Genomic DNA, 12,511 nt, shown 5'->3' with positions numbered 1-12,511 from the left:
TAAAAGGAGAGCTGGGCGGCTAATACACGGGTTCTTTTGCTCACCACCACGATTCTTGGTCTCATCAGGTCACCAAGGACTCCCGATTAATACCCAGAAATACACCATGATCCAGCTAGAGGAAAGGGACATACCGGTGATCCCCGGAATGCGCCTCGACGACTCGGAGGCTCGTGAATTGCGACTCATGGTAGCCGACCTCCTCGAGAGAAGAAATCCCCTGTTTCCAGGCTCTCAGCCTGTGTCGTTCGAGAGAAAGCACTTGGAAGAAACTCTCATGAATAGAGACTATTTTGTGTGCGAAAAGTCCGACGGATTGCGTTGTCTTTTATTCATTGTCCACGACTCCATGAAGGGAGAAGGAGTCTTCCTCATCACCAGAGAGAATGACTATTATCTTATCCCAAACTTGCATTTCCCCCTTACTACGAGTGAAACCCCCGAGAATAGAACATACCACCACGGAACACTCTTGGATGGAGAACTCGTGCTCGAAAATAAGAATGTCAGCGAACTGGTGCTAAGATATTGCATATTCGACGCTCTAGCCATTAACAGCAAGAAAATCGTAGATAGACCGCTTTCAAAGCGTCTAGGTTACATCACCGAAAACGTCATGAAGCCATTCGATCGGTTCAAGATGAAGAATCCGAAAATCGTGAATTCTCCCGATTTTCCATTTAAAGTATCATTTAAGATTATGGTCTCCTCATACCACGCCGACGATGTGATAGCCATGAAAGACCAGCTCTTCCATGAGTCTGATGGACTTATCTTCACATGTGTAGAGACACCATATGTATTTGGTACAGACCAAACATTATTGAAGTGGAAACCAGCTCAAGAAAATACTATAGATTATAAATTACAATTTGTCTTCAATGAGGTCCAGGATCCCGACATGGATGAAAAAGACCCATCATCTACCTACATAGACTACGACTCGAAGCCGAATCTTATCAAGTTGAAAGTTTGGCAAGGAGGAAATATGCATACGGATTTTGCCCAGCTTGATTTGACAGACGAGGACTGGGAGAGACTTAAGGCTTTGGGGCAACCATTGCAAGGACGTATCGCCGAATGCAGACAGAGCACTACCAAGAAAGGATTCTGGGAGATGCTCCGTTTCAGAAATGATAAAAGCAACGGAAATCACGTAACTGTTGTTGAGAAAATTTTGCAGAGCATTAGGGACGGTGTGCAAGAAGAAGAAGTGATAAAGGCTTGTCCTGCAATTGCTGAGGCATGGAAGAAAAGGTTATCTGATCGCGAAAAGAGACGCTCTGTGTCACATGTGCAAGATCATTCACACCAGCTCCATAGGGAAAAGCGCTTGCTGGAGCCCGACAGAGGAGTAGAACCACCATCGAAGAGAGCCAAACCACCAATTAATGGTAATGGCGGTGATTCGAGGGAAACCTTAGACGATATCCCTACATATGAAGACAGCGATGAAGAGTAGACATTGCTGACAACTCCAATTGATAGATTGGACGATATGCATAGGATAAGAAAGAGGAACTTCACCTACCCGAACAACTCATCATACAAAAAATCATAAACAAACAAAATAGGTTGATGTGTAAAATTTACTGTATCATATATTTATTTCCTGTATTATTATAGACTAAATAATTCTGATGGTCTGATAGTAAAACCCATAGTTGTAATATAATATCATATGTCATTAGGATGTATAAGATCTAATTGGAATAAATGTCGAAGACAAGACACAGGGTGTTGTAGGAAGGATAGTGATAAGCAAAAGGATTCACATGATGGTTCACAAGCATTCATCGTAGGTTGGTGGAAGAATGTCAGAAGCATATAGCGAATTGGTGTAGCTTGAAGGAGAATGCGAATACTCCGATGACTCGACGTCTCCATTGACATATACTGGTGGAGAGTCGCTTCCACTAACGGATTGTGCACTTAAAATGGTTACAGGGTTTGAAAATGATAGCTCTACGTTTTGATATCTTTTCAATCCCTCTTTATATGAAGTTCTAGGAGGTTCGACTACTGATTGGTCGGAGAATGATTGTTGTTCAGATTGCACACTCATGCTTTCAAGCATAGGGATCTCTGTGCTGATGGTTGAGGCGTCTTGGTTATTCTCGCTGATTTCAAAAGAAACTCTTATGGAATGAGTGCAAGAGAAACCAAGCTCAGAATCCTTAGCGAAAGATGGTTGGAATTTGACAAGCTTGCCGGTGAAAGCATCGAATTGAATATCCTTATAAGTGGGTATGGATACTTTTTGGTTGTAGCTAAATCCACTCTCAAGAGGATCACCCGAATTCTTGTTTGCATTGATGGTACTTCTGAATAGCAAGACTGTATTTGACTGAGACCCGAACGAAACGGATGAGTTCAGATAGGTATATTTTTGTACAAGGAAGACAGAAGCATTGTATATGGTGAAGTTTGCTTTTACATCCTTCAGTGGACGAATTTTGATAGTGCAATTGTAATCGCTTCCTTGGAAAGCAACCTTACTCTGTAATGAAAAGTCGTACCGTATTATGTTTCTCCAGTTACCTGAAGCGACGACTGGTTCTAGCGCTATCCAACTGGAGTCGGGTATACAGCGAATCAAAGGCACTTCTTGTTTGCTTTTAATACTTTTAATCTTCTGTTCTGGGGTGGTATATTTGACCGAAGTCTCTAAGTAATACTTGATCTTTAATTTACGTGTGCTGACTGTTTCAGGCCATGATGGGTCAACCATGAAGGTAAAGGCGTAGTTGTATATTCCCACCGGAAGGATTGAGTCCTCTTTCCATAACATTGTATCATGGACTACAGTTCTAGTTTTGCCGGTCTCTTCTTGAATAGATGTTAAGCTTGAAGTACTCTCTCCAAACGAGATTCTATCTGGTGGGTAAGGTGTATGTTTCTTTCCCCAAAACTCCACTGTAATCTTGGATATTTGAGTGGGTTTGAAGACGTATACCAAGAGATTTCCTTGTAATGGCTTGTGAGGGCTGTTTTTCTTTTCCTGATGTGATAATCCCTTCTGGAAGATGGTGCTGTTGGAGAGTTCAATTGACACTGAGAAAGGTTCTTTATCGACATTTCTAGGCGCCATGATATCCCTATTCAAGTTGTCAGGTGTCGCTAACCTGGAGACTGATGTAGACGCTATTGGAGACGTCAAGCGGTCGAACAATTTTCCCATATGAGGGAAGTAAGGCTTTGAATTCATGGCTTTTTTGCTAAGTAGTAACTGGTACTAATTTCTATAATTAAATTTCTATAATTAAATTTTATAAGAATTGATTGCAGCAAAAAGAGGGTAAATAAAAAAGACTGAATGAATGAATGAATCGTACCAATTTCTCTTCTTCTTCTTCTTCTTCTTCTTCTTCTTCTTCTTCTTCTTCTTTTTTCAACCCTTTTTCCAGGATTTCTCTATAAACTTATAATTTCTAATAACTCCCGCCTTGAACTCTAAAATTTCCTCCTGATACTTAACTTGCTTCTTCTCTGACTATAACAACGTAGATCTTATCGGAGCAACGGCTGTGAAGGTGGTTGCAAGATGTATGCACATGCACACGATCCGAGAAAAATCGCACTTGCCGGATTCGGTAAGAATAATGCGATAAGCGATTGTTAGCTACAACGGTTGAGATGAAGACTACCGCGGATGAGGGAGACGATGGGCGTGGATGGAAAGATACGCTATGCACAGAGTTATTATGAATATGCAACAAGGGAGAGAATTTGGGATTTGGGAATAGGTTTTTATGGCAGTTGACAACTGGACGGGTTATGTGGCTTGAGTCCCTTTGTCCTGTGGCTTTTATAGAAACAAACAAATGGGTGGAATCTGAGAGCACGCTATAGGTGCAGTTATATACGTTGCAGCTGGTTATGTATGGATATCAGCGTCCCCAGAAGCTGAGGTAATCACGGGCTTACAGAAATGCTAATGCCGTCACAATTTGCATCTGGGTCGCCAGGGAGTGACGGGTATATTCACTGTTACGGATATTTTTTGGCTAATACCAAGAGGATGACACGGGCTTGGAAGCGTTGCCGGACGAAAACAAACACTGGAATGGCTATTAATGGCTATTCTGAAAGCGGCAAAAAAGGGAGGCATTCCGGTAATAATAGTACATTGACTGGTCGTAAACCACCGGTGAGAATATCTATTGCTGTGACTACACTAACAGTATAGGCGAGAATAGAGCTCCCATTTCTTTTTTTCTTTTTTTTTCATTGTATGAAGCAGGAGGGTGACACTTGACTGGGAGAGGGGGGGGGGAGTCTTACGGCCTTACCAGTCGTCTAATCCTACGACGAATAAGAATTGCCACTAGCCCCACGGAAGGGCTGAAAATGTGTAAAGTAAATTTAAAGCCGTTAGTGAGAGGGTGACACTAAAATTCACGGTAGTAAGCAAAATCCGACGACGTTACATCCTCACACGCAAAGTAGTATTGAAGGTTATGTAAAAAGCAATGAAGGGGTACATGACTAGGTGATTATGACATATAGTTCTAATTTGTATTGAAATATTAGTAGAATTGCCGAAGTTTTAGGTTTAAGCTTACACATTGTGGAGAGCACGACACCAAGCTGGGGTAAAGAGGCTAAAGAGGCTATATGGTTAAATTAAGTAGATTGGGATTTTACTGACAAGCTGAGTAATTGTACAAGAGGTTAACGAAGAAATAAGGACAATATCGGACGTATCCTTTCACCGTAATGAGAGAAATGACCGTTGGAAATTGGCTAGCGGGGGAGTTTACACATTTCTAATACAATTTTCTATGAGCCCGTCAAACTTAAACTTTTGAGCGAACCAATGACATAAAGCTTAATGACAGGATGAAGGTGAAAACAGTAACTTCAACCTGAATTAAGCAGAAATTGACTGTAATCTATGTAAACAGCTGGAGTAACCAAAGCCCATTGCGGCTTCTATTGTGCGGCATAATCACCAACCTTGTAGAGGAACCAATGGGAGGTAGAAATATGAGAGGAAGGTTACAGAAATGAAGTAGCCGCGATCACGGCTCTGTCAAAGAAACTGGGGTATTGAGGCAGCCGTCTACACCTTCAATAGTAATGAGCAATTGTAAAACATAAGGTAGCTATCGATGAATATCCGAATAAAACCTACAGATACCCGAATTTATGTCAGCATCAGCATCTGACGGAACAATAAATTCTGGGGTAACGAGCAAGACATGTAGAAGAGCATTACTGAGTGAATAATCTTGCACCAAGGAGGTATAGTTCCAGCGCAATACCCGAAGTTGTTCCGGAAAAACGACGGAAAAGAAAATCTTACTAATGAGCTTGAAATTGAAGTAGTGGTCGTTGAGGGAGAGAGATAGGTGCTTTCCATGAATCTTCAAAGATAGAATGGAAAGCTCAAGTTTTGAAATAATGAGAAATAATGAGAAATAGAGAATGAAAAGATGAATTAGAATGAACAGTATGAACACGTCCTTGCATCACTATATAGGCCAGTTCTAGACACAGAAGGAAGACGCGACACACAATAAGACACATAATCAGACATAGAACAAACACCCAATTATACACATAATCAGACATGCAACTTGACACACAATAAGACACACAACAAGACACATAACAAGTCACACAACAAGACACATAACAAGTCACACAACAAGACACATAACAAGTCACACAAAAGACACATAACAAGACATATAAAAGACACACAATAAGATATGCAAGGCACTGTGCAACATAACAAGATAAAGAATAAAGAAAAAAGAACATTACGGACAGAAAAATTCCCTTTGACATGGTTGACATGGATGCACATATTCTATCATAGAGGCACAGAAAATAGATAGCTCCGCCATGACTTATTCAACTATGACTTGCAGAATTCTTGTTGTTGTCGCTGTTGCTTTCTTTAGAAACTCTACTACTGAGAACCTATCAGAGAGCCAAGAATCCCCTATCACAAGGAAATAAAAGCAACTGAAATATTTTACTATTATTATCCAGGCAATCCTCTGGTGTATTGTGAGCGATAAGGAGTCCAATTACCGTAATTATCGAAATTATCGTAATTATCGTAATAATACTAACAAAGGACCGACCCTCGTTCCAAAACAACAAAAGTCGGGGATTCTAATAATAAACAAATAATAATCAGAATTGCAACCAGAAACTAAACATTCCCTATCACAAGCAAATAATGCCAGCCTATCACCATCACCGTCACAATCACCACATTTGACTTTTACCTTTATCAAACCAGAATTTCATAAGGGCCGCCAAGGGCCGCTCCCAAAAAATACCTAAAACAGAATTTATCAAATCAAAGCCTCTCATACCACCAGCATGTGCAGAGGCCAATAACCACACACAGGGGCTTACATCCAATGGAAACTCTACAAAACAGGCCCAGAACATCCCCGACTCCCTTCTTTCCATCATCGGACAAGAAAACAAGAAAACCTTTCAACCATCTCATCTCCACTTGACGCACTCAACTACCATCAATAGCCACTTTTAGAAAGTGCCGTTTATTGCAAAAATTGTGGCTGCTAATTTCAATGGTTTTTTCCCTTTTCTGCATGAGAAGACTTGCCCTGGCTTCCAATAGTTCAATGCGAATGCTTCAGTTTGCTCAAAATCAAGCTTAATTACACTCCACAACACTTCTGCAGCCTGTACGACCATATCCCGACTTATGCGGTTTCCATAACTGGCTTTTAAGCCCTCTTTTACTACCATTCCAACAGGATCGGCCGTGTCACTGAGGAACGCATCTTTTCCTGCGGGCCCTCGCTAATTCCCAGCACACTTTTCATTTTCCCTCACTAACTCTCTCTCCATTACCCTTAGCAACTGAGCGGCTTTTATATCCTCCTCCCTAATCCGGTCACTATTTATTGTTTTTTCTCGGTAATTTTTTGGTACATTTCGCTTTTTGCCGCAACGCTTATGGCTGTAGCGAGAAGAGATACAGAGATGATGATGGTTGATGAGATGGGTGAGAAGAAAACTGGAACAAGGTGTCTTTTAATATTCTTTTTTCTTCTTCTTCTTCTTCTTTCTCTTTAGTAAACTCATAGACGTCCAACCGTTTAACCCCTAATTTCCTCAGTTTATTACCGTTATCGCTTCTTTCAACAAGATAGTTAGCCGCTGAAAAATGACCCAAGATAAGACATCCCCTGTGCACGAAGCCATTAGACACATTAAGTCTATCGCTGTCATCGGAGCTGGTCCTTCGGGAGCAGGCTGTGTCAAGGCTCTTTTAAAAGAGAACAAGTTTGCCAAAATCCAGGCCTTTGAGAAGAGAAGTAACTTTGGAGGCTTGTGGAACCATACTGAAGAAACAGATGCTAAGACCACTCCTATTCCAAGTGAAAAATCCACCTTGGACATTGAGCCTATCTTCAACGAAGTAACTAACGAGTACAAATGGGCTTCGCCAGTCTATGACTACCTTGACACTAATGTCCCCAAGGATATCATGACTTATGCTGATATGGAATTCCCTAAAGAATGTCCTGTCTTCCCTCACAGATCCGATGTCTTGAGATATATGATCGAGTACAGTAAGGAGTTGATTCCTTACATTAGATTTGACACTAAGGTCGTCAACGTTGTTTTGTTGCCAAACAACACCTGGGAGGTTACTTCTAGACCAGTGGTTAAGGAAACCAAGGGAGGAAAGACTCCTTCAACTGTTCCTGAATTCCAGGACACCGTTGAAATCTATGATGCTGTGGTTATTGCTACCGGAAACTACGATGTTCCTTACATTCCACGTAGAAATGGTATGGAAGAGTGGGCAGAAAAGTTCCCTGGTTCCATTACCCACGTGAAATCGTACCGTAGTCCAAAGCAATTTGAAAGCTCCAAGGGAAAGATCTTGGTAGTAGGAAACTCGGCATCTGGTGGTGATTTGGCTTACCAGTTAGCCACTGAATTGCAGAGAAATATCTACAAGTCTAAGCGTTCAGAGAACTTATTGCCAGCAGGTAAGAGTGATTTTATTATTGATGTTCCTGATATCGTCAATTTCAATGCCGAAGAAAAGTGCATTGAATTGAAGGATGGTTCCAAATTGGAGGACGTTGATCATATCATCTTTGCTACCGGTTACTTAAAGTCTTTCCCTTTCTTGAACCACTTAAATGACACCGAAAAGCCTTTGTTGAGCGATGGTCACAAGGTTCATGGTATCTACGAGCACATCATCTTGTATAACTACCCTAACTTGGCTATCATTGGTTTGGCCAGATACGTCTTGCCAACAAGAACATCTGAGACCCAAGGTTGTTGGTTGGCCAAGATCTGGTCTGGTAGAATTCCTTTGCCTTCCATCTCTGAGATGCAAGCATGGGAATCTGACAGAGTGGAGAAGAAGGGTAACGGAAAGCAATTCCACGATTTGTTGTTCCCAGAAGACGTTCATTACTGTAACGCTTTGAACGACCAAGTCTTGAAATCTGTCGCTGGAGAAAAGGAGCAAGGATTGATCCCAAAGACATGGGACAAAGAACAAACTTCCATCAGAGGCTCCATCAAGGGTATCAAGGAGGCTTACATTCAGTATAAGGCCAAGACGGGCAAGTTGGCTCACAGCTATCAAGAATTGATCGATTCCAAGATCATTGATTCTTTCATGATTTCTGATGAAGACTTGAAGAAGAAAGGTTTCAACTTTTAATAGTTATTCAATTCAATTATTTATTATTAATATTAATCTATATATACATAATATAGAAATAGAAGCACTTGCCATTGACCATGTTTGTTTGACAGGACTTTTGTATGGAACCACCAACATATTTCATAGAAGAATGTAGTTGTGGTCTCCTATCTATAGTTACTATTATACAATTTATAGGGTTGAAGCCGATTGCAAATTCTTCAAGACAAGCATGAAACCGCAGCTATGTATGACCATTGAGGTCCATCACTTGAGATCAATTCATATCTTGATAAAGAATTCTAAAATTCCCCCTCCATTACACTCAACTTTTTCAGTTATTTCCATCCCTTCATCTTCTTGTTCGCTCTAACGTTCAAGATTGATGTTGTTTCCAAATTTTGCGTACAATTGTTTCTTCAAGTCTGCCAAACTCTCGTCGTAAGTACTAATTGTTTCGTATATCTCGTCAATCTGAGAGCTCAACTTCTCGTTTTCAGCTTCTATCTTCTCAACAGCCTTCTCCACTTTCAAGAAAACAAAAACCTCCCCTATCTTATATTGAATTTTCTCATCTTCGTCGAGTAATTCGATCTCCAACGCCAAATCGTCGAGGTATTCTTTCTCAGTCTTGAGCTTCTCTAAGATCTCCAATTGTTCATCTTTCTTGTTTATTAATGTAGAAAACTTGTTAATTTTTTGCTGGTCTTCCCACAAGACTTCGGCAGCTGTGTTCCTTTGTCCTTCTGGTAGTAATTCCATGACTGTTAGTTGTGTTCTAATGATCTGAAGGTGTATAAATATGACCTTGAAGAAGATTCTTCTTGACTATTGGTGACCTGACAATAGTGAAAAATCATATTGGAAGTCGTGCGCAGTTCAGCTTTGAGGTTTAAATGGTAGCGCTGAGATTGAGATAGTAGTAGCTGCAAAATGCTGTAACAGAGATGCTTAGAGAGGTGTTTAGAGAGTTGCTGCTAGAGTGTATTGAGATAGATGATGCTTGTGGTGTGTTGTATGTGAGTGGTTCTGTTTAAAATTGGCTTCATAGGATTAAGTAACTGTATGCTATCATCCGTAGTTAGTTACAATGAATTGAAGAAGAGTAATGAGTTGCTCTTACTCTGCCAATCATTATTTACTATCCACCAAGGGAATTCTAGATCCCATATAGCAATAACGAAATTTCGAATATACCATAAATTCCCCTTAAGCGGAACCTTCGTCTTACGGTTATGGATTGCTCCCAGTAGTTGTTGGGAATTTGCGCTTCAACTCTATATCACTTCCTTTGTGATGGATCGGTTATCGGCGGGTAATGGAAGGGTTCCCCGTTATATACTCATTTGGGGAATGTGATGAGGAAACAACAGGTGGTCCCCTCTAGGAGTCAAAAGCCATAGTACTTTTGTGTTGCACCTTTAATTCAGGATATAGCAGCCACTGCCACCCAAGTAATTACTTAGAATACGCTGTTTTCTTGGGGTTGTGTGGCGTTTGCACTCACTTCGTAGGGCATATTCCATAATTGCAGCTAAAAAAACACAAACGTCTCTCTTTGAATTACTACGAAAACAATTCCAATCCAAGAATTCAACCCATCTCGCTTCTTTCTCTCTCCCGTTCCCATTCAATCCCACTTGGCCCTCGTTCCGACTCCGAAATGCCTGACTTTCAACTTTCATCCCATGAACTCCTCAGAATGCCCCATGCCCATTGCTATACTTCTCCTCTCTCCACAGGGCAATTTTACCGCTTTGTCCACGCCGGCAGCTATTCCCTTACTAAGCTCGCACTGTACAAAACCACTGCAAATCAGTGATGTCGGCAAATTTTCCCAATTCGGTGCTCGCGGTCAATTGACGTTAGCAACCACGTCTAAATAATAACCCATCTACACAAGATATGCGAACACCAAAGAAGTAAATAGAAACTTGTTTAAGGAGATACAGTTACGTTCGGAACGGTTGTAGGAGAGAATTGGAGTTTTAGGCGTCGTTTGCAGGAAAGTGTAACAGTTCCAGAGATAACTATAAATATAGACGAATTGCCGTTTTTTGTAGAGGTGCATCAGAAGATACGCGATAGGTCGCTGAGTCAAGTCACTAGAATAATAGAAGACTGGTATATATACATATATATATATATTTATGGTATAAGATTGTTCGACTAAAAGAATAGCACAAGAATATAGATATACCATATATTGAGAGTATTCTATAAAAAAAGCTAATATAATAGTGATACATCATATAATACACTGCACCGTATCACAATACTCTGCTCTGCTGTATCACCATATCAAAATAATTTTTGCCAAAAAGTTCGTATTTTCTATTTTTACTTTTCCTATCCGAGAACTCATTTCTTTTCAGAACAAGAGTTATCAAAACAGTCGGTCGCTTATATTTTTATTATCCAAAGCATAATACCTAAAACGGATCGATATCCACATCTTTTTTCTGGTTTTCCCAACATCTCATCAGAAACATGCCTTCCACTCATTCCGAAGCCGACCAGTACGAGTTGGTACAATTGACAGACCGTGATAAGATCACCTTCACCAGACTCCAAAACTCACAATCATGGAGAGGAAGATTGTCCGCTGACGATTATGTCGTCAGAGAAGCAGTCTTGGGGAAGTCCAAGATAGCATCTTCCAAGGTCAACCGTTTGTTAGTATTCATGTTTAAGAGAAAAGGCGATGATACTCCATTAGCCTCCATTGAACTCTTGATCAGAAAGGGCTGGAAGTTTGACTACGAGAACGGGGAAGTTGTTCGCCATCAAGTCTTGACCGGTTGCATAGGAGGAGTTTTCACGTACCCTGAAAACAGAGGTAAGGGATACGCAAGAATCATGGTCGATAAGTTGGTTGAAATAGCAAAGAGAGACTTGTTGGGACCTGACGGTTTCACTTTCTTGTACTCCGAGGTAGGAGAGTACTACGCCAAAAGCGGTTTCAAATCATTTGCTGTCGACTTAATACACGTCCCATTGAAGGATCATGAAACCATAGGGGTAGATGAAAAGCTTGATGATAAATTCGAATTAATACGCTACCATCAGTTTGAGCCTTACTTGGACGTCTACAGAGAGCAGCTCAATAATGAGATTGTGGAAAAGGTCAAGAAAGATCACAAGTCTCGTGTTACTTTGACCCCAACAGCTGACATAATTGATTGGTTCCACTTAAGAAGCAAGTACATCAGTTATAAGATGTTCCACGAGCAAAATGATAATGAGAGAATAGACTTTGCCAATGAGTCCTACGAGCAGATAACCCTGAAATTTGACTCACTTCTGCCACGTCAATTTGGGTTGAAGTTGGTGAACGAAAAGAACGAGTTGGTCGGATATATCGTTTGGACTTTTGATTGGTTAAGTCACGAAGAAAACTACGCAACAGTCCTTAAGATAGTTGTCTTGGATGGATACGACAGAGACTCTTTCTCAATCAAGTTGTTGAAGTTATTGAGGCAATATCTTCTAAAAAATGACGAGAATGAGGGTCAGATCACTAACAGAATCGTCCTTTGGGAATCTGAAATTCCATCCACTGTTAAGAACTTCCTTGTAGAGGAATGGAAGAGTTCCTCTGGCATTGAGAACGGCTCCAGATCAGCCATTCTTCTCCATGATCCATCTGACAATGAAAGATTGGTCGAAGGTTCTCTTATTTGGGAGGGTAATGACAAGTTGTCCTGGTTTTAGCTTTGTATACCTAATAGAATTATACACTATATAAACAAGTTTGCATACTCGCACTGGGATGACTCGTAGTCATTTTTCACTATTTTAGATCGCTGACTACGAGTCATCGTTATATATGGAATTAATAGT

General features: G+C 40.6%; 6 protein-coding genes across 6 annotated transcripts; 3 read left to right on the top strand and 3 right to left on the bottom strand. All coding sequences in view use genetic code 12, as the record gives it.

Moving 5' to 3' along the window:
* Positions 1-106: 106 nt before the first annotated feature.
* CGT1 (mRNA guanylyltransferase) lies at positions 107-1,462 on the top strand (the record flags this gene model as incomplete). Its single annotated transcript, XM_064921743.1, has 1 exon — positions 107-1,462. The coding sequence occupies one exon, from the start codon at positions 107-109 to the stop codon at positions 1,460-1,462; it is 1,356 nt and encodes a 451-aa protein (XP_064773344.1).
* Positions 1,463-2,596: 1,134 nt separating this feature from the next.
* Positions 2,597-3,208, bottom strand: RJT20DRAFT_87193 (uncharacterized protein; the record flags this gene model as incomplete). The annotated part of the gene is made up of 1 exon (XM_064921260.1): positions 2,597-3,208. A coding segment is annotated over one exon (612 nt), but the record flags the coding sequence as incomplete, so codon positions are not given.
* A 3,741-nt stretch (positions 3,209-6,949) lies between these two features.
* On the top strand, positions 6,950-8,862 carry RJT20DRAFT_55747 (flavin-containing monooxygenase). The gene has a single exon (XM_064920684.1). It carries the CDS (start codon positions 7,160-7,162, stop codon positions 8,684-8,686), a length of 1,527 nt encoding a protein of 508 aa, XP_064773342.1. The 5' UTR covers positions 6,950-7,159; the 3' UTR covers positions 8,687-8,862.
* Positions 8,764-9,537, bottom strand: RJT20DRAFT_129994 (tubulin-binding prefolding complex subunit). The gene has a single exon (XM_064917639.1). It carries the CDS (start codon positions 9,428-9,430, stop codon positions 9,038-9,040), a length of 393 nt encoding a protein of 130 aa, XP_064773341.1. The 5' UTR covers positions 9,431-9,537; the 3' UTR covers positions 8,764-9,037.
* Positions 9,538-10,457: 920 nt separating this feature from the next.
* Positions 10,458-11,014, bottom strand: RJT20DRAFT_55759 (uncharacterized protein). Its single transcript, XM_064920688.1, has one exon. It carries the CDS (start codon positions 10,869-10,871, stop codon positions 10,563-10,565), a length of 309 nt encoding a protein of 102 aa, XP_064773340.1. The 5' UTR covers positions 10,872-11,014; the 3' UTR covers positions 10,458-10,562.
* On the top strand, positions 11,015-12,510 carry RJT20DRAFT_55758 (uncharacterized protein). The gene has a single exon (XM_064920687.1). The coding sequence runs from the start codon at positions 11,159-11,161 to the stop codon at positions 12,380-12,382; it is 1,224 nt and encodes a 407-aa protein (XP_064773339.1). The 5' UTR covers positions 11,015-11,158; the 3' UTR covers positions 12,383-12,510.
* Position 12,511: the final 1 nt, after the last annotated feature.

This window comes from Scheffersomyces xylosifermentans (genome assembly GCF_036884685.1).
Source record: "Scheffersomyces xylosifermentans strain CBS 12540 chromosome Unknown RJT20scaffold_6, whole genome shotgun sequence".
NCBI classification, from domain to species: Eukaryota; Fungi; Ascomycota; class Pichiomycetes; order Serinales; family Debaryomycetaceae; genus Scheffersomyces; species Scheffersomyces xylosifermentans.
This window is presented reverse-complemented; position numbering and strand designations above follow the sequence as displayed.